Raw genomic sequence first — 21,889 nt, 5'->3', positions numbered from 1 at the left:
TTTCCGTGATACATCACAAATTTTATACAATGTTAGATCAAGACTGACCAAATATCTATTTGACATGATTTGATTAGATGTCTGTCTAGAAAATAATTCACCATTAGTGCACATAAATTAATCTCATCTTTTCAAATTTTTGACGAGTCATTGAACAATATTAGCACAACTCAAAATGGTTAAGTTCCATTTTATATCCGATAATTTTCACTCTCAAAGTGGTGATACATAAAAAAAAACATAAGTTCCCAAGTTCCCCTAATAATTGAAAATAAAGTTAATATATTTTTTACTCTTATAAAATGTTTGATCCTATAGATAAGAAAAAACTGAATCAACAAAAGTTAATATACTACTTTTTTTTTACTAATATATTATATTTTGTTGATCCAACTTTTTCTTTAAGTATAGGGCCAAAGGGAGTATTATTTTAATTTTAGTCATAATAAAATTTTCCTCGATATTATAGAATGATGCTAATAGAATTACAATTTTATTAATGTGTCAACTATCAACCAAGAAAAGAAGACTACACAAAACGTTATTATACAGTATACACAATCAGACAAACTGCCACCCCTGCCACAAAATATAATGTTCAAATCACCAATCACGTGCCACAAATCAGGCAAATCTCTAAAGCGAGTGACCCCTGTTTTGTCTTATGTGGCTTATCAAAAAAGAGAAAGCCAAACGTGTCTTTGCAGGATAGTCGACTCATCGGCAACACAAGGATAAATGGATAATTACATGCGGTAGGTACCACTTGGTGCTTTTCTGGTATAGCAAGGAAACAGCATATATCACTAATGAATCAGTGAATCAGATAGAATATACGTACACAACATTATACCCATTCAAGTGCAATCTCTTTAGCATACTGCAAAGAATAATAATCACAAGAAAAATACAGCCTCAACCTTGTATTACTGTCTTCCATTTTGTTTGTATGCATTATATTGTCTTCTTTAGAAAAGCACATGCACAGATGCAGAAGCTCGAGGGAGATTAAGACAAATATCAGATTATGGTGATTGCAACTGAGGGTGAGGGCCATCACGGACCCTATTGGGCTTCCAGTCAGATTCTTCCTTGGTTTGTCGTAGACCCACAAAATGCAGAGCATCACTTTGTACCTGATAGATATGACAGCTCCATGGATATGAATCAGGTGCAGACCAAACCTTTTGATCTTCAAATTGTGTTTCCTCAACCAGAGACTCAGCAATACAGTGAACAAGATCAGGCTCTGGTTCCGTATAACCAGCAACAGCAACACATCCAGGAGACACAAACCCATCAGGTGCCCGTGGGTGCCAAATTGACACTGGACTGACATAGTCTTCTAAGCAATTTCTCCATACCTACAAAGGGTGTCAAACCATTCTTAGGTGATGTGACATAAAACCTATAATCACTCGATCATAATTAGCATTGTTTACTAGCACATACATTTGAAACAAGTCAAACAACATAACAGAAAAACAATTGATTATTATGGAAGTTAAATAAACCCATTGTCAAAGTGCCTATGTAATTAATTTGCGTAAGAGAGAAAGAAGAGAAATAGAGAAGAGAGAAATGTTGATTGATTTTAAAAATACTAAAATACCCTAATTAAAACTCCTCCATAGGAGATAACACTAAAGAAAAAAAAATCTTGATGCACTGATGGGATACAGTTGAAGTCATTAATTTCCCAACAAAAATAGTTCTGGAAAGAATCAACATAAAACAATATTGCACAAGAAATAATAATATAAAATCATGTTTAATTCTATGTTGGGTTGGATATGAAATCGGAAAGTAAAAACACAAATGTGAGAAATATTTTTTGGTTAGAACTTAGAAGTTCAAACCGAGGGATGTTCACTTGCACATAGTTGAATTGAAAGCAATTTTGGATTTTGAGTGCACGAGGTGGAGGCAATGACTATAGATAACTTGAACTATTGAACCCGATCAAATATAGACGATGGTGAAAATGGAAACGGGAAAAGTGAGTGTCTCTGCAGGTTTTCTTCGTATCGGAAAGAACAAAAAAAAAAGTTTATGGGTCCCACTTAATTTAACCACTCATCTTTATTTCTTCCATGTACCAAACAAGCCTTTCCCCACTTCTCTCTTCTCTCCCCCTTCAATAAATCACTCAACAAAAACAGGCTTAATATTACCTTGATTTTCCTCTATTTATTGAGGGGAATAAGGCAAGGTATTATTGCTTTTATGAAAGGACTAATGAAACTTAATTTTCTGTCATATGAATGTAGTGACAAAATTAACTTGTACTCTTGACATCAAGTATAACCTTACCAGATCATATCCGATGGGGAGAGCAAAAAATCCATCAATTTTTCGGTAGACAGCAGCAACATTTGGAGGATGGATGCCAACATGAGCAATATCCCCGACATATGTATACCTGAAAAGGTAATTGTTTTGACATTACAAATATGTAAAGTATTATTAGTACAAAGGTACATCCTTTCTGTAATTTTGGAGAAAGTATTTTCTTTTCTCTATGTCAAATAGAGTCATACAATTATAGAATATAGAGGCGGAATTTGTTAGGAAAAAACTATGAATCTATTACAACTAAAGAAAAAATATAACAGAGACAAATATAGGCATGCAAAAGACAGACCTTTTCTTTCAAAAACAAAAATCTGATGAATTTTTTTTATCTACCTATATTGCGCATGTCCAAGACATTATTAAGTTATACAATTTTTTATAAATAATTTAATTTTCTTAAGCCTCTAAATTGTTTGACATGATTTCCATCCTCACACGGTATAAATAATGTTTTATCTCACAATGTCAATATCTCATAAAAATATCCAACAATATTTTGGCAATCTCTTGGGATTGGTTTCCATATTCCCTTATATTCTATGATTTGTTCCCTTCTTTAATCAAGAGTGCAATACAAGTATAAATTTGATTGAATATTTTGTATCTGCATCACAACATATCATATTTTACATAAGATTGTATTATCCAAAATGTTAATTCTATCTTTTCCCCCTTCCCTTACATTCAATGGTTTGTTTCCTTCTTTGAATAATAGTATTGAGTCTAGTACAAGTATGAATAAGAATCAATGATGTCTTTTGTATCACAACATATCATATTATATAAATGAATCTAAGATGATGGTATTAGAGCCTATCCTAGATATGTTGTTGGGCCACCCGTAGATGTTCAGCAAACTACATACTCCAAATGTTTAGTTGTGGGTGTGAGAGGGATGTGTTTGAGATTCCACATCGGCTAGTGATATGGCCCACCCCAGTATGTAGTTATAAGTGTGGGGAAACTCTCGCTCCATGATCTAGCTTTTCTACTTCCTAGAGTTAGGTTCAAACCCAAATTCTAAGATTATTCAAAGTATTTTCTCTCTTTTTCTCCTTCCCTATCTAAATATTTTTAACAAACTGCAATATTGAGTAAGTTAAGAGAAAAAAATGATAATTACCCATCAGGACACACAGGCCTCCAAATGCTACAGATTCCGCAATCTTGGGAGCTCTGAAACATAAAATGGCTTGTTAAACTTGAAAAATCAATTCAGTTTTAGAATCTCATGCCTAGTGCATACTTAAGCAATTTCAGCAGGAACGTGTAAGGGAGAACGGTAAAGCACCTGTTTTCTGCATAACGAGCATCGGCCTTTGTATTCTTGTTCACTGCTCCATATCTTGGAAAAATTAATGATGTGTCTGACAAATCTCCTGTCATCGGATGCAGTGTTATTTGATGATATTTCTCTTGAGCTAATAATGGCCTTATTTAGGGTGCGTGGTTCTCTACTATCCACTTCAGTCCAGGAAAAATATACATGTCTCTGACTTGAAGGAACCTGGAAGTGAGTATTCTATTAAAATTCAGTTCAACTAACTAAAATGAATCACAGTATAAATATCACTTACTTTCAGAATCAAGCTTCTCTTGTCAGACTGATATGCCTTCCATGTCCTACGCACTACCGAACATATCTTTACAGCGTGGGGTTCTGTTCCCTCAAATTCTTCCACACTTTTGCATTTTATCACTCTAACAAAATTCTCAGATCTCCGGAAATGTTTCAGATGGAGGATCAAGTGAGAGGGTTGGGAACTGCCTGCTTTTGCTAATTCCAGAGCCATCAACTCATCCCAAGGTACATCCCACATAATCTTGCAAGGCTTTTTATCCATCTTGTCAGGAGCAAGACACTAAGCAGGAAAGCCAGTTGAGTTACTTTCAAGATGAGAAACATAATACAAAATTTCCATGATTAAGTTCTTTGACTAACCTGCAACAACATGACTCGTTTGTTGGTAACTAGAACAATTCTCTGACGAGGCACTGTAAAATGTGCTTCATAATAATCAGACAATGCGTACTTTGAAGGTTCCTTGAAAATCTCAGTACACCCAAATTGCCGACTTGCCTCTCCAAGGTAAAGCACCATCTATAAGGCGTGCATAAGATACCACACAGTCAATCAACAGACTGATCGACAGAAGATTTTAAAACACACGAAACACAAGCATTCAGAAATCTTAGCAAATCATTTCTGGTGATTAGAGATTCATAAACCTCATACTTATATATGACTATACAAATGATTACTAGGAACAAACCAAAATATGGTTTTTATTATTTTGTTCTTAATTTCCTTATTATTTTGAGGTATTTTCCATTGTATACAAATATACTGATCCGTGGTATAATTCAATACAATTAATCCAAATCAATCAGCCAATCTAACTACTAAAATACAATTGGGCTCATCCAACGAGGGTGCTAAGCAGACCATTTTTTAAACAGAAAGAATCCTCTTGCCGTTCTTGATCTAATACCACCTACCTACGCTATTCGTGTGACTCACTACTCTAGTAATTCTAGTGAACCTTGTCTTATTAGTGAATCATTGATACTATTTGTGTTATTAAAAGCAAGTCCTCTATCTGTAAGTCTTGACAGCATAAAAATATAGAAATGCAAATGCTTCACCATTCAACCTTGATAGTGACCCAAGGCATGACTCAGACCAAGAAACAACATAGTAGTTTTATAGATTTGAACATGAATTCAAAACCACCATTGGAGAGCACTCCTTCTCTGTGACACCATAGCCCAAGAATGCTTTTTCTTAGGTACTAAAATGGCTTGAAATACTAGTTTACATTGATCAACAACCAATAAGCCTCTTTTCTAACAACGGTAGGAATTATCATAAAGAACAATTCCCATAGCTCCAGGATTGGAGCTCTAATACCAACTAATAGAAACTTAGTATTTTATTAGAAGCAGAGTTTCAGGGTCTGCACATTCCTATGCCCAAGGGCACAAACACTATCAAATGAAAAGAATCCACCATTAAGGGTAAAAGAACTCGGATTACTTTGTAGACACGATAAAATTTCAAGACATGTCTCAGAACACATCTTTCTTATTCTTACTGACGATAGATACTTTTTTTTCCTTTCTGAAATGAACGCATATCACATCTGTGAAAAGAATAAACTCAAATGGTTCATAAACCCAGAGAGATGCAATTGATTAATATACCTGTCCAATAGCTTCTCTCTCATAATACTCTCTGAGTATCCCATCTGCGTGTATAGCCCGAGGATTTCTAATTCTGTTGCAGGTAGTCCTAGTGTTGAAAACCTCAAGGCACTTGGAACAACTTGCACCAATTCCATCAACAGTCAAAGAGAAAAAATCTAGTGCCCCACTTACTGGCTGCACAATGAAACCTAAAAATGCACGCCCAAGCCCATTAGCCAATCCTAAGAGACCATTCTGTCGGGCACTTTCAACAGGCTTTCTCACCACACCAGAAACCCCAAAAGCAAAACCCTGAGCAAGAGCTTCTGTTCCTTGAATGATCCCATCACCAACCCCGGTGATTCTCCTTGATCTAACCTGTTGCAATTCTAAAGTCATCTTGATGTACGTGGAATTACAAAATCAATTATGATAAAAATGTTTTACCTGCTTTGCACGTAATTGCAGAAATTGTCCATCAGTGGAGAGCTCGGCAAACCCTCTGCTAAGAGAAGCCAGAGTTGAACTAGTCATACCTAGTACATCAACTGAAAATATTAAATGCAAGGGATTGTGAATTAAATCTCTCCAAACACGGTTTCCAATGGCCGGTACGATAGAGCTTTTCCGCATGAATCTGTCTCTGTGCATCACCCTCCTCAAATGCACCTAAAATAATAATGTTAGTGTAATTAATTTACAGTTAGTCGCATCATTTTACAATGTCAAGTGGCAAAACAATGTCGGGATGAATATTGCGGAGAGTGTGTGCTTTACTAAAAGAATCTCAACTAAAGGCTCTAAGCTCGTCTAATAATAGATCTAAGATAGGCTCTGACAGATTTGTTAATGGGCCATCCGTATATGTCTATGTTACATATGTCTGGTTTTGAGTGTAAGGGGGTGTGTTCATACTCATATCTCTTGTCCATGTGGAGTCTCAGCACAAACCACATGGAGGATTGGACATCTGGAACGTGTACACCGAGTGGTGAGGATTTCCCAAGCCTCAAATATTAAAAAATATGAAGTAATTTATCCAAAAATAGAACTACTGAATTTATTACACAGATTGCACAGCTCACCTGGATCTTGAAGGCATTTCCAACAGCAGAAAGTATAGGACTCCATATGCCTAGGACCCCATGAGGTCTTTGTCCTGGAGCAGTCTCTAGTGAAAACTTCAATCTTACTTCTGATACGTCTATTAAGCTGCAAAATTAAAGGGAGCAAATATTATAGGAAGATTATTCCCAACAGTTTTGGAATTATCCTTCCAACAAATACACCAAACACCAGCAAACAAAGTGCACAGAACTAAATGGCAAATGAATGAAAAGTAGATACATGTTAAAGATGCTCAAAATATCTTTAATATAAATATCTTTATAACATGTAGTGCATGCTTCAAACTGTCAATGCATTAATAGAGAACAAATGCACATATGATACCATTGACAAGGGAGGTAGATGCTGATGGAGAAAATAAAAATCTAGACCAAAATGCAACCAGTTATAGAATATACTAAATTCTGAAGAAAAACAACAACAATATCTTGACCTATTCTTATTTTGAAGAAAGAATATTACTCAAAACGTATCTCTGGATCAACTTCCGTGACTGTTGAACTTTGAGGTAAGCGATTTAACTGTAAATTGTTGTAGAACTCCACAATAGCCCAGATAATAGGTTCATGGATATCAAGCCTCCAGCACTTTTCTGTTACCTAGAGTGTCCACCAATTTCAAAGGATTATAAAACAGTACTATCTAAATATTTGAAATTTATATTACGAAAGAAAATCAGAATATATCAGATAAAATCTCAGCATCAAACTCAATAGAACATACTCGTATATAAACATATGGGTAAACTTGAACTTCGTCTTTATTCTCATTCTGCATGGTAATTGTCATCTTGAATACTGGGTGTTGGACATCAGAGGTCTGATCTGGTGCCAAGAGCACAGGCATCAAGGTAAGAGGCAGCTGGTTGTCCAGTTGCAAATAACCAAATATGAGCTTGAACCTGTCAAAATGATGTCTAAAATCAATTTATGAAGTATGCATGAGTGAACTTACCAAAGATGAGATAGAAGCAAGCAAACACAGTTGCTGCATATGTGATGTCAATTATCTTATATTTTGCAGAGGTCAATCTACTTGAATTGAATATGTATTTTTCCCATATCTAATCTATCATATAAAATATACAAATTGTCATAAAGATCAAAAGATAATCCAAGAAGGTTATGATGTTCAATCACCTTCAAATAACCCCTCATCCTATCCTATAAAAGCAATTAAAAATATTATAAAATCCAAATTCTTTTACAGCGTCAATTATAAATGAGTATAGAAGTTGTATCTTACATACAAGCCATATATTTAAATGATGAATGCCATAAGGCTGTTACCTGCTTGTCCTTCCACCATCATAGCCAGTTGAATATGTTAAGAACAGCCTTTCTAAGTATAAGTAAGAGAGCTCCTTTGGTCTGTGGTCCACAATAGAAATACCAACCACTCCTAACTCAATTATGAGCTCAAACGGTGTAACACTGTTCTGCATCTCCGCATGAACAGAAGAAGCTCCCCTTTTTTCAGTTGGTGTTTGGTCTCTAATCTCTTCAAATGAACTTGAACTGAGCATCTTATCATCTCTGAATTTTGCAATTATTACGTCTCCCCCATCAATAACATGGAATTGCATTCCAAATTCTGCAGAACATAATCCAGTCCTTTCCATATCAAGTTTCCAAATTGCATTGCTATCATCATCAATTAGTTTAGCATCTAAAAACTTATTGCCATATGGATCTTCCCAAGAAAAGTTTGTAGTTGATAGAGGTTGCAAATGAATCCAGGAATCTTCACCAAATCCAGACTGCCGAATGCTAAGCTGCCTGGCTGTTGTTCTGTTTTCTATTCTGTTACAAAGCAATGTTAGCTTCTCTCCCAAAGAAACACACTCATGCAAGCATCTCCGTCAGAGATTTGGACAAACATATGACAAGATACTGAACTATCAAGAGAAAACTACTACATTAATGATTTTCTTTTGGGGGGAAGGGATGTTAATTGTAGGTGTCAGATTTTATATTGGGCCTAACTCATCCTCACAAAACCGGCTTGTAAGGTGAGGGTTGCCAAAGCTATATAAACACTACACAGGCCATATCTCTTTGCAATGTGGGACTAAATCCACCCCTTCACACCCAACACAATGAAGGTGTTGGAGGCTGCAATGAAGGCAACCCAAACGCCGCAATTAGGCGGATGGGGGCGGACCGCAATGAAGGCGGAATATCCAACACACCCCCTCACGTTCAGGCCCAATGGGCCTGAAGCGTGGACGATGCGGGAAGCCCAACAATAGATCTAGGATAGGCTCTGATACCATGTCAAATTTTATATTGGGCCTAACTCATCCTCACAAAACCGGCTTGTAAGGTGAGGGTTGCCAAAGCTATATAAACGCTACACAGGCCATATCTCTTAGCAATGTGGGACTAAATCCACCCCTTCACACCCAACACAATGAAGGTGTTGGAGGCTGCAATGAAGGCAACCCAAATGCCGCAATTAGGCAGATGGGGGGACCGCAATGAAGGCGGAATATCCAACAGTAGGGTTTTATGTATCTTTGCATTCTTTACATCTTTATACACTTAAAGCTAAAAATATAAAACTATAGATTGGCGCAGTAATATGAAAATTTGATGTTTTGAACAAAGAGGATATTTCTTTGGTGTAAAGAAAACAGACCATTAACTGATTAAGTTCCATGACAAATGATAACCCGTGAAGAGTAAGGGGTGAACAAATTCTTATTCATTTGTCTTAGATCTATTGTTAGTTATGCTAGTCATTTTCAAGACCTTGTATGATGGGAATGATATAAATTACATTTGCCAGCTTGAGGTGATGCTGTGTAATATAGTTCATGGAAACAAGTAGTAGTAGATATTTACTTCATAGGACATATTTGACGAATTCGATTTGTACACTTTTTATCCATTTGTATTTCCTTGACTGGATTGAAGGCAGTCTATATATGTGAATTGTGATCAGCCTGATTGTGAATAATATTCAGATCTGCTCTTTTAAAGTAATGTATCAATTACAAAGAGTGTGTTCAAGTGTGTCCAAAAGAGTGTATTGCTAACATATCTCATAGTAGAATATACATGACTAGAGTGGTTAATATACAAATCAGTACCTGATAGGACCATCAGTTGATCCAAGGCGGAATACCACCACAAAACGGGTTCCTTCTTCATATCCACGGATCTCAGTTCTTAAAAATATAAGAGTACCATCATTCATCCGCAAAACAAGAGAAATGGTGTCTTCTCTTGAAATTTGAAGGGGATACGACCAATTGGTACCTTCAAGTCTCACCTAAAATTACAAAAAGTGTTTATATCAATAAAACTCAATCAGACGGAGACAAATAATGGCAACACTTGCAGTGTCATACTTTTTCTTGAAATAACTAAGCACATAGGGATCAACTGTCACTCTGTACGTGATAAGGTTCTTTCAGCAGAAATCGTAATTGATACTGTTGGTTCAAATGATCAATTGGCTGACAGATTTACCAAGTCCTTTTGAGGACCTCGGGTTGAATCTATTTGTAACAAGCTTGGTACATATGACATGTATGCTCTAGCTTGAGGAGGAGTGTTAGAATTAAGAATCTGTATATTTCCTAGATTGATTGTTAGTATTTCCAGTATTATACAACTTCCTAGGTTAGTGCTTGTTTATTGTTATTCAATATATTTATTTTAATTTTATTATAAATACAAGTTGTGTGATCTCAATATAGACACACAAAAATTACATAATTTTATAGAATAATTAAACGGGGCCAATTATTGTAGAAATATATCAAATAATTGTACCCAACCTGTAGCTTTTCAGGTCCACCAGCTCCGCGACAGACAAAGGACATCCTTGAATCAGATGCACGCAAAACCTTCGGTTCATCTTCAGTGCTTAACTTGATGAAGATATCTTGACCAAGTCTATTTGTGAAAGTCATAAAGGGCCGAATAGAAATTATCTGTAAAGACAATCACAAGTATAAGAATATTACAACTTTATGACTTCATAACATTTTTGCTAAATTTGATCTTCTGCAACAACCTTAGTTGGAACAGACTGATAGAGACATGGTTTTGTAGAAATAATTAGCCGCAAGCAATTGCCATCACCATCATATGCATATATATCCAAAGAGCCATCCTAAGAACAAAAAGAAGTGAAATTTTAGAAAACCATATGCATTTTACCCTTTGTTCATGAACAAACAAACCTTCACATTACCATATCACCAAGAGGAGCAAGATCTTTAACAGGTCCAAAATGCTCATTTCCTAATTGAGCAACGGCTACCGACAAGGCCAACATATTAAAGTTTAAAGCAGATACAATTGTGTGGCCATCATATATTTCCTCATCAGTTATTTCTTCAAGGATTGATCCATGTTTTTTGTTAGTTTGAAATTGAGCAGCAATCTTTGGCATTCTTCTTTTTGCCGATGTTTCAAGAATCCTAAATGTAAGTGGAGGGCACCTAGCTACTCCTAACCAGTAAGGAGCATACACTCTAATTGTTTTCGCCATTAAAGTGCGCTCCTTGTCATAGTTCTGTTCAAGAATAACTTGAATAACCCTGTGCATAAGAAAGCATATAACATGAGTTTGGTAAATTAACCTATCCCTTCAAAGTAGAACCAGTAGATGCCAATATACAGTTAGTCAAACTTATAAAATTTAGAAATGATGATGGTATTAGATTGGGAAACTTTTTACTGTCCCACATTCAGAACTTTACAACCTTCCAGATATTGAACTTCTCAAACTAATTGTTTTTGATGGATTCCCTTGAGGATGAGATATAAGAACAGCTTCCTGTCCAGACAAAAGGACAAGAGGTATTAATGGTGTAACATAACAAAAAATGACCAAGTATTAAAGACACAAAAAAGGCATTGACAAGCCCATATCTTACATGTACGGGAAGCCAACCCCTTTGTGGAAGCAATGATAAGAACAAAGGTTTCCTAATATCAGCACTGTGTATTTGCACAGTTTTTCCAGATAAAAATACACCTCTTGAGCATGTAAGAAAATGGCCACTTGATTGCATTTCAAGAACTGAATATTCAGCAGCAAGGGGAAGAAAATTGCTAATTGTTAGCGGAGATTTGACCACCAAACACCAATCCTGAATAGCATCAGAACGTACGTCTTTAGCTATCTCAGTTGCTTGTATGCTTACACAATACCACAACTTGTGGGAACCACTTGAGGTTCCATGCATCTCGCTGCAGCACAGTAGTTCCTCTGATTCTGAAAGAGCTGAAACACACAGATTTGAGCATTTCTCCCCATTGCCAACATCCTCTGAGAGCCTAGGTCTGTCCACTAAAGTACTCCAAGAGTACTCATACGGGTTTTCTGATGACCCGGGCCTCAATTGCAAGAAATATTGTATAGACTGTGTCAAGCCAGATAAAGGAAGTGGAGCAGCTTCTCCTGGTTGGAGTAGCCCAACAGATATTTCATGCTTAAGATCGTCTACTATCAGCTTCCTGTTTCTTAGCCATTTCCTCTGCCTGGCAGAATTACAAGAATCCTTTGGATCTAAGGATTCAGGCCATCTCAAACTCTCCACATCAGGAGCATAAATCCAGCCATCAGAATTATTGATAGATTTTGTATCCAAATGCCAATCATCAATCCATTCCCAACCTGGCGGTAGATCAATTTCAGGATAATCCTGGATTATAGAATAACTTATTTATTAGATCAGAATAATAAATAATGAATAACAAATTAGAGAAAGAAAGAGTATAGCAAGTCCTTCAAAAAAAGTTGATCACGTCCAAGATGCGAGACAAACTCAAGGTGGTGTCATCTCAACTAGCTAGCTAAGTGATGAACAGTTATGTTAACTATTACTAGTTAGTTAGATCTGTTACAGTTTCTGTCATTTGAAAAAGCATACATGGCTCGTCATAGATGCCATGTAGCTTATAAATATAGTCATTCTCACATATCATTGCATCATATTCATTTGCTTGCAAGCCTTTTATATATGATTGATGTATTCTCAGCATAATTCAATCAATAGAATTCAATTTACCCTAATTCTTGAGATTTGTCATACGAGCCATTGTGCTCTACAAATATAGTTTACCTGATGGGATTTTCCCTTGTCTGACATATGCTGCCCAGGATAACCCGACCAACGAACCCAACCAATGTGTGCAGTTAACTTTTCTGTCTCATAAAACTCATCTGTCTGAATTCTACAGCTCTCTGAAGCGGTGGATTCCGAATCACTTGAATTTTTCAGCAAACTCACGTTTTCAGATGGAATTTTCGAAGTGAGACGCAAATCGAGCACAAAGTTTGTGTTGTTACGAACAGAAACCAGAGATCGAATATTGACATATCTATTGCCATCCTTTACACTAGCTTCACTCGCAACAACAGCATTACCCAACCTCCAGCAAGCAGCAGGGGCAGCATAGTTTAACCTTACAGTAGTCCAAGGACCTTCCTTGCTAGGACTAATTTGAATGAACCCAGATTCATGGACATCATAATTAGAATGTTGGTTGCTATTCTGGACTTCAGAACTATGCATTAGTATGGCACATCGTAATTTGCGAGCCTTCGTTTGATAAGCATCCTGAAATCTCAGCGTGACCTCATTAACATTAGTACCGAGAAAAAAAAATTATGAACAAAAAAATAGTAAATCATAGACTACATTCACCGTGGATAAAGAATCTTCTGCAGATAAATCTATCCAGTTCAGCTTATTGGAAAAATTGTGTGAATATGAGGAATCCTCGATAGTTATTGCTATCTCGCTCAAGGAAGCTGAAAAAAACCCAATGGGAACTCCTACAAAAAAGAGAAAACTTTTAGTGAAGATTGTGCAACCAAAAAAACCATACACAAGTAATTAGTACGTTCATTGCGGACATACACAAGTAATTAGTACGTTCATTGCGGACATACACAAGTAATTAGTACGTTCATTGCGGACATGTAAATTGATATTAAAGTTGGTTTTAAATAAGTTTTCAGTCCCTATAGATATCTCATATTTCATTTTTAGTCCCTTTATAAAAAAATTCAAACAATGGTCCTTCAAATGTTTTCTGCCAAAATTTATGGTCCCTACTTTTAATTCAACTCATTGTATTAATTTCGAATGATTTTTTGCAGGCATGTTAAGAGTATTATAAGAATGTCTACCACAAATTTTTTGAACTTTTTTAATAAAAAATTAATTAAATATGGATTTTTAAGAGCCAAAAGCTTACAAAATCATATTTAATTTACCCCTTGTTAAAAAACTTAAAAAATTTTGTGAGATATTTTTAAAATGTCCTATAAATGACTGCAAAATATCATTCAAAAGTTCAAAGGATACACGAGTTGACTTAAAAGAAAGGACAAAAAATGCTAACGAAAAACATTTGAAGGACCATTGTGTTTGAAGAAAAATTTCAAAGGGACTAAAAATAAAATATGATATATTTATAGGGCCAAAAACTTATTTAAGCCTTAATTTTGCTTGCACTTTATTTGTAAGCATTCAATGTTACACAAGTCTGGCTTGAATTTCATTGAAGTACCTTCACTCATATCTGTCACAATTAATTCCAAAGTATAGTAATCCTGCGATATAAGTACAAGCAAATATTAAAGTTAGTCATGCGGAAGAAAACCATTGATTGGAAAGACAAAATGGAGAGAGGAACAAAAACAACAAAAAGCATGTAAACAAAAGAAAATGTACGAGAATCATGTGAATCTGATATTATTCTCACCGCTTTTATATTAATTAGCCATTTGATTTGTACTTATTTTAGTCCATTGAAAGTACTGATTTATGGGACAAAAATTATTGTACTTTCTTTCTACTATATAAACAGTCAGACTGCAGCAATAAACATCAAAGTGTTTTCCTCATTACTTCTACATGATATCAGTAGCTCTAGGTTTTAGAATATAGAGATTCCCCTTCCTCCTTCCTTATGCCACAAACAATATCACTCGCAACGACGCACAAGGAAGTGTCCTAGGAACAGCCAGAGGCAGAGAAAAAGCAACTGGCAGCGGACCAGATGTGGCTGGCCGCGCGACCCAGGTACAATGCCACACACCGGAACCATAAGAGATGCTCCAGTCTCAACGTATAACAATACCAGTAGCGGCCCAGGTGGATCCTCATTAAGAAATTCATACTAATAGTAGGAAGTAAAAGAAAGATGTTCCTGTCTACCAAGGGTTAGTGCTTAGTCTTTCTCTCCCTCTACTGTCTCACTCTCTTCTCCTTCTCATAACTCTCTCTCTCAGGGCGTTGTAGCACATTATTTTGTTTTGCGAATTAAGTGGACTGATCATAATTCAAATTTCAAAGTATTTATTCTCTGTCTTCCCTCTTTATTTAGAACCATACAGGTTACAACTTCAGCATTGGTTCCAACCAAATTGCAGCACATCAACAAGAAGTCATTAAGCTTAATTAGCCCTACTCTGATTCTAATATCTAAAAACTAATTTGTGCAAACAGAGCCAAATGTTTATTAGAAATTCAGGACTGGAAAATTCCAAATAATCTATTCCTAATAACTTTGGTCATTCGTAAATGCAAGCATAAATTGACCATGAGAAAATAAATGAAAGCAAGCAAAATTGTCAAGTACCAGTGAATCAACTTTGAAAAAAAATATTTCATTCCACTTGACTAACTCAAGATCGGAAGGAACCACTTGATGTGCCCTTCTTCCACATGTGCGCGCACTGTGTTGATGAACCAATGCATCAGCAGGGAGACTTGGTTTAGGAGAAAGTCGGACAGCCACCGCATATTGCTGAGAATCTGAACCGCCAACTTGAGGAAACTGCATTAGAAATATGAAAAATTTGTATGCAATTACATAGTAAGCCTTTGCTGAAAAATTTATTAAGGTTAATAAATCTGAACACTGGGACTGCCAATTGCCAAAATCAAATATAAATTGTTAGCCAGAAAAGAACCGAACTATACCTGTGCTTCTGCTATGATGATCGTCACCATTGTTCTTATTTTTCTACAAAGTTTTCCCCTCAAATGAGATTCTAGCATATCTTTTGATACAGGTACTTTCACGGCCTTCATATCCCCAGATGGCATCTTAATTATATTTTGTAGACCCCTAGCTTCCGTAGCACGTATAAAAATATCCTGACCAAGTTTGTTTTGTGGGATTATATAATAATTTCTCTTGTGGATAGCGTCCATGATAGAGTTTCCGCCATAAGTTGGAGAAAATGCATCCTATGACACCAACCAAAAAAAAAGGGAAACAGGTACCATGTTAACACAAGGTAAAAAGAAATGTACAAATCAAAATATAATGACAAAATTCAACACAGCATAAGAGAGGGTAAAGACAATTTACTCTGTTTTGATAACCTTCATGAGCATGGCTAAGGTTGTTCCAGCTTGCATATGCTTGAATGAGCATGTTAACATTAGAAACTGAAACATTTAAATTCAGATCTCGAGTTGATGTCAAACGTAATTGAGAGGCAGCGCCTGGGGCATTGAGATCATATTGATACCTAGGAGTAGTTGTAATTAGAAACTAGAAATGAAATATAATTTTATAACAAGCAAGCACAGCATTTAAAAATTGCTTTCAAATTATTAAAATAATAATAATCCTGTTAATATCTACTGGGTAGACGAATAATTTGGAAGAGAGGTAAAGTCCTTTATAGGAATCTGGTCTTTTATTACAAGAAAGAAGGATGAACTCCCGCAATTGTAGAGAAAGAAGATATTGCAGAAGCTCAAATGTCTGCACCTAACTCACACACACTTGATGACAAGATAATGTACCTCTCTATCCCTAATGTTGTTTATATACTATTGGTCGTATATATCAACTATATTTCTTACTGGTTACACAATTATTACTTTTCAAGCAATAACTCCCAGAAACAGGCTTTGATGCTGCTATCTAATGTACAGCAGAGATCCCATCCAGTATTCTAACGTGTTTCTTGCTTCTCCACATCTGATAAGTCGACCAACTGAATTTTACCCTTATCAGACAAATTCATAGAAACTTAAAAGTAAGTAAAGTGCTACCACCATTGCATGACCTCATTTTAATTTTGATCTTCCATTTACGCAGTAATTAACTAGGACCTGTACCCATCATTATTTTTCTATTATTTGCTATGCAAGTTTAAATTGTTTCCACCTTTTGGATTTCCTAATCATCACAGTAGTGCAAATCTTTCAAACTTAAAGGTCCAACTTCACTACTCCAATCAACAATTTTAAATAACTTCCAGTACATACAGCTTCAACATTCCCACATAATGGCACAAGGGATAGACTGTCGAAAGAACCCTTTCTACTCCACATCTTACAGGTTCAATCATCACAATAGTGCAAATCTTTTAAACTTAAAGGTCCAAATTCACTACTGAAATCAACAATCTTAAATAGCTGCCCATACATATTCCCACATCTTAATGGTACAAAGGGATAGACTGACCCAAGGCCTATTTCTAACTCAATTTCAATTTCATCATCCAAAGCAAACCATAGTTTGCAACAATGAAAACTCCCAATCATACACTTGAAGATTTTACGAAAGGCAACATGTACCAGGAGAATTCTATTATTTGTAAACACGAAATAATTACCTTAAGAATCCATCTACTGGCTCAATCAGAGGCTCCCAGGCTTCATACTTGTCATTATATGATCTGGCAGCCAAGGAGAAACCAACAGTGCAATTCTGATACCCAGTTCTTCCATGCAAACTAAAAGTTATTCCACTCAAAGATATATTGAACAAAGGAACCATCTGTAAATTTAACAAAGGCAGTCAGTACAAAAGTACAAATTATCATACCAACTAGACTTCATTACGAGAATAACATAAATCAATGAATATTCAAGGATCACAGATCAATAGATAGGGCATAGCAAAGGATTTCATGCAGTCCCATAGTCCACGGCTGAAAAGAGTAAGGACAGCATGAACAGAACTAATATAGAAAGAGGATACCATCTAGGAGACCAAATCTTTTGATTTTCCTTGAAGTGAAATATAACTATTTAAGTGAGAAAAAAACATCATTCCACTAAGCAAGCAATATCTACAGCTTCTTATGTAAGGTCTAAACCAAAAAATAAAGGGGATTAAAACTGTTTATGTGAAGCATCTAGCAGTCTAGAGAGTTCACTTCAATCCCACCTCCTCAAAACAATTTTAAATTGAAAAATAGAGGAGCCTAAACTCAAGATACATCAAAAACCAAGCCTCGCAAAATTTCATCTTCAAGGAGAAAGTTCCCCAATTTTAGATTTAACAAACACCCTCATGCAAGAACTCTTTTGACACGAAACTCTGACAAATGCACGAGAAGTCATGCTAGCATAATACTGAAAGCCAATTTTTTTATGTAGGATGGAGAATGGAGACATCAAGGATCAATTTCTAAGCCACTAAGAGCAACTTAGTCTAGAAAATTTATGCCTATACATGCATCATTTTTCATTATGAACCAAATTGGTGTTTGCAGTCAAATAAGAAGATAAAGGTATGCCAATAGATAACTTTAAGGTCAACATCTACCCAATTTGTTCAAATATCAAATCTAGCTGCATGCCACAATGACAATGCAAAGATAAGGACCCATTCATTTTACAAGCTTAAGCACCTAGGTAACTGGGCACTCAGCTATTATTATATGAAAAGCTACAACTGAGTGTTTTATTCTCACCAAACCACTGTAGTCATCAAAAAGAGCAATTGAGAAGGTTCCAATTGCAGCATCAATGATTGTCACATCTGAGCCGCTTGGCACACTAAAATCTGCTAGCTTCAAAGCAAATCTTCTTGGGGGTCTTTTGAAACCACCACGAACAATAAAAGTCCCTAACTCATTGCCACTAGTCCATATGCTAAATGGCTCAGTTACATGCTTGGCATCTGATGTATCCCACACACTTTCTTCCAGAAATTTATCTCCAGCAACCAAATCACTGCGCATACATCTTAATGTGCTAAATTCATTTTGCTTAGGTTTCCCTTTACATGCAACACAACCCAAGGAAACAAAACCAGGAGGAGCTTGGGGAAGCCAAAATGATATATTTTCCATTCCCCTCTGCTTTTTTATTTGTCCAACAAGTTGAAAATCTAGGGGAGTTTTAAAAATATTTTCATCTCTGGAATCATGAAGAACAAGGCAGGTATTTGGAGGTTCATACCTAAATAGAAGACGATTGAATCAGTTCCCTATTAATTCGTAAAAACAAGATAAAAAATTCAAGCTAAACTTTTACAATAAAGAGTCAGAGCACATAGGTGTAATACACACCCTTTAATAGCTATATCTCCAAAATATATCATTCCCATTGGGACAACTGGACGCCATATAGATAACCTCTTTCTTGAATTTGATCCCTGATTCCACCAAATTAACTGAAAGCTTGCAACAGGCTCCAAACGCCTGTTAGAATTTGCATCAGCAGACTGGTCATATTGCAAGTTTTGTTGTCCCTCAGGATGAGCTTGAGAATCCAAAGTATTTAATGCTGCTGAGGATGCCTTCAGAGAACCATACTTAATGCAACGCAATTCGTATGCTTTACTCATCAAACTATGTGAAGTAGAATCAACTGGCAAGAAAGTGCCAAAAGAATTATCCACTCGCCAAAGTGCCACACTGGATGATGATCTGCAATCAAAACAAACAAAAAAAAAATAACGGGCAAAACATGATCCTGTGTCAGATCCACAGTTAAAATAAACTTTGCATGTATACTGTCCATGACAATTAGATTCCTTCACATAGAGTCCTTCATAGCCGATTTAAATCTTGGCATGTAATTTAAACAGTCAAGCAAAATGATCACATACAAGTCATTATCAAATTAATTAATGAAAAGTGATCTTATCCACTTGTAGATAATGGAGAGGATCTGAACTCCAATTTTATACATTACAGAAGAAGACAGCATACAAACCATTGCCAACTATATACATTTTAAACAGGACATGCATGTTAAACAGGAGACAACATAAATATTCAACTTACGTATTAGTCATGCCAATCATGATACAATCCCTTAATGAACATGGAGATACAGAAGAAGACGGAATGCAAAAAGCAGAAGATAGAGGAGGTGGTGTTCTTCCTTGAGTAACTATACAGCCTAGTGCCACATAACCTTTGGGAGCTTCAGGGAACCAAATAGAACAGCTACCATCTTTCTCAGTTTTCCACGGCAAGTCAGAATTGTCTATTTCTTCACCTGTAGTGCCCAAAGAAACTAAAGGTGGCCAAATCAATCTGAAATCAACAGGTCGCTTAACTGTTATAGAATTGGTATTTACTACAAGGACTCCTTTCGTAGGTGGTTTGTCTCTGTAGAAAGAACACATCATATTAATATTTAAGTCTGTTGATAATTAAAGCACCCATCTAAATCAAGGGGAAAAATAGAGGTAATATTAAGAAATTTCACTGACAGTGGTGTCAGGTAGTCACCAAGTACAGCAAAACCAGGAGGAGCGTGAGGTCTCCAAAAGGCATAAGTTTGATCAGTATGAGGATCTGCATGGTGCAACAAATATGACTAGTGTCAAACACAGTTGCCAATACTTATCCAAATAGAAACAAAATTGAGAATATCAATATACTTTTTATGATTCCAACTTTGTCGAAATGAGAACAAACAATAGTCATTTTCTTCGATGTCATCCTCAAAAATGATAGAATATCATCTTCCACAGCTAGAAATAGTCTCAAGATACTGAACGTGAAATTCATGAATACATCAGAAACAGATAAATGTATATTGGTCTTCCCAGATGCATTTGAGTACTTCAAGGATGTATCAAATGGCTCCAAAATCCTGATTCCGTTACTCTCCATAGACAAACCAAGTACATCTGCACTCATCTCAGTATTGTTACCCTTCAAAACAATCCTGGCAATGTTAAATCACATCAAATGTCAGTCAAATCTGGCATTATTAATTTCCTGAAAGAAAATAACTGAATAAAAGGATATGTATATTATTTATTAAGAGCCAAATAATTGTTTTATGCTATAAACATGAATTACTAAAATGACATTAACCTTAAAAGGCAATATGTAGTGTACGCAAGAGTTTTGCTAGCTGAACACGCAGCAATTGTATCAACAGATCAAGGACATAATATCATTTGGTTCAAAATACGCTTTTGATTTTGCTATCTGTTTCACTATAATTGACTCAAAAATAGCCACATAATCTGATGGGGATTAATTACTTATTTTAGGCCCAAAAGGTCCATTTTGTGGAAAGTTTACTCTAGGAGGAAAAAGATCCCTTCTGTCAGTGTGGCAGATATTTTAACATTAGAAACTAATTGTAGGAGATAAAAAAAGACACTCTAACAGGATATCAAACATATTATGAAATATTACTCCTTCCGTCTCATTATAAGTGTCCTCTTTGCAAATTTTCATTGTCCCAAATTATTGTCCCCTTTAGAATATCAACGGGGCACTTATTAATTTTTTCCACCGATATACCCTTATTTATTGTTTGATATCAAGTCATATTATCAAGTCATCTAACTACTCCACTAAGTCAATCTGGCATTAATATTACCCTTCTTAAACTATGTCATCTAACTACTCCACTAAGTAATATTAATAAGGGTATTTAACTAAATGAATCTCATTTTATCATTGAAATCAACACGACGAATCATTATCTTAACAAGTGTGTAAAACTCAAATGGGACACCTAAAAGTGAGACGGAGGGAGTACCTTATATACTATCAAAGCTTCAAGACAGAGTTGACTCAAACCTCAGAATAGTTATATATGTCCAACACAAGTTTTGCACTTGAAACATTGACAAGACAGAAGCCAATATTATTCCGAACAATAATTATTCAGAATCAGTTGGTCAAAGATCAAACTCCTAACTAATTGGTCATACTATCACCAGATAGGCATGAATGAGAAAATTGTCAGGTAATTTTATATCTCTAGAACTAAGAACAAATAAAGTAGCACTAATAATCTAAATAAAAAGAAAGTACGACTAGTAATTGAAGCATAAATGGTTTAAGTGGTGTGAAATTTTATTGGATAATACAAATGCAATTCACCAAGGAAAAACTCACCTGCAAAACGCATCCAACTGTGCAAGTAGAAGTTTATTAGACAGGTTTGACGATTCCCCTACATCTTTTGATGTGTTATAAAAGGTAAGCTCTGGACCAACAGCCTGCAAAA

General features: G+C 35.7%; 1 protein-coding gene across 2 annotated transcripts in view; it reads right to left on the bottom strand.

Moving 5' to 3' along the window:
- Positions 1 to 443: 443 nt before the first annotated feature.
- LOC123909154 overlaps positions 444 to 21,889 on the bottom strand; it is a 44,603-nt gene continuing 23,157 nt past the window's right edge. Inside the window, exons 33-64 of one of the 2 annotated variants that reach the window (XR_006809838.1) lie at positions 21,778 to 21,881; positions 20,295 to 20,584; positions 20,124 to 20,208; positions 19,690 to 20,019; positions 18,970 to 19,329; positions 18,370 to 18,859; positions 17,284 to 17,447; positions 16,023 to 16,185; positions 15,629 to 15,898; positions 15,285 to 15,482; positions 14,211 to 14,253; positions 13,340 to 13,470; positions 12,755 to 13,252; positions 11,564 to 12,334; positions 11,390 to 11,463; positions 10,876 to 11,224; positions 10,696 to 10,794; positions 10,457 to 10,612; positions 9,764 to 9,945; positions 7,959 to 8,471; positions 7,393 to 7,570; positions 7,132 to 7,268; positions 6,627 to 6,753; positions 5,989 to 6,210; positions 5,560 to 5,919; positions 4,298 to 4,456; positions 3,933 to 4,217; positions 3,647 to 3,862; positions 3,479 to 3,531; positions 2,314 to 2,422; positions 921 to 1,364; positions 444 to 777 (exon numbers count right to left, since the gene is read on the bottom strand). Coding sequence is in view for 1 of the 2 variants with exons in the window: in XM_045959932.1 (XP_045815888.1) it covers positions 1,026 to 1,364; positions 2,314 to 2,422; positions 3,479 to 3,531; positions 3,647 to 3,862; positions 3,933 to 4,217; positions 4,298 to 4,456; positions 5,560 to 5,919; positions 5,989 to 6,210; positions 6,627 to 6,753; positions 7,132 to 7,268; positions 7,393 to 7,570; positions 7,959 to 8,471; positions 9,764 to 9,945; positions 10,457 to 10,612; positions 10,696 to 10,794; positions 10,876 to 11,224; positions 11,390 to 11,463; positions 11,564 to 12,334; positions 12,755 to 13,252; positions 13,340 to 13,470; positions 14,211 to 14,253; positions 15,285 to 15,482; positions 15,629 to 15,898; positions 16,023 to 16,185; positions 17,284 to 17,447; positions 18,370 to 18,859; positions 18,970 to 19,329; positions 19,690 to 20,019; positions 20,124 to 20,208; positions 20,295 to 20,584; positions 21,778 to 21,881 (7,455 nt within the window). In the remaining variant the exon portion in view is untranslated. Of the gene's footprint in view, positions 1,365 to 2,313; positions 2,423 to 3,478; positions 3,532 to 3,646; positions 3,863 to 3,932; positions 4,218 to 4,297; positions 4,457 to 5,559; positions 5,920 to 5,988; positions 6,211 to 6,626; positions 6,754 to 7,131; positions 7,269 to 7,392; positions 7,571 to 7,958; positions 8,472 to 9,763; positions 9,946 to 10,456; positions 10,613 to 10,695; positions 10,795 to 10,875; positions 11,225 to 11,389; positions 11,464 to 11,563; positions 12,335 to 12,754; positions 13,253 to 13,339; positions 13,471 to 14,210; positions 14,254 to 15,284; positions 15,483 to 15,628; positions 15,899 to 16,022; positions 16,186 to 17,283; positions 17,448 to 18,369; positions 18,860 to 18,969; positions 19,330 to 19,689; positions 20,020 to 20,123; positions 20,209 to 20,294; positions 20,585 to 21,777; positions 21,882 to 21,889 lie in introns of both variants that reach the window. The other variant, XM_045959932.1, reaches the window with a different exon arrangement.

This window comes from Trifolium pratense, linkage group LG2 (assembly GCF_020283565.1).
Source record: "Trifolium pratense cultivar HEN17-A07 linkage group LG2, ARS_RC_1.1, whole genome shotgun sequence".
In the NCBI taxonomy this organism is placed as follows: Eukaryota; Viridiplantae; Streptophyta; class Magnoliopsida; order Fabales; family Fabaceae; genus Trifolium; species Trifolium pratense.
This window is presented reverse-complemented; position numbering and strand designations above follow the sequence as displayed.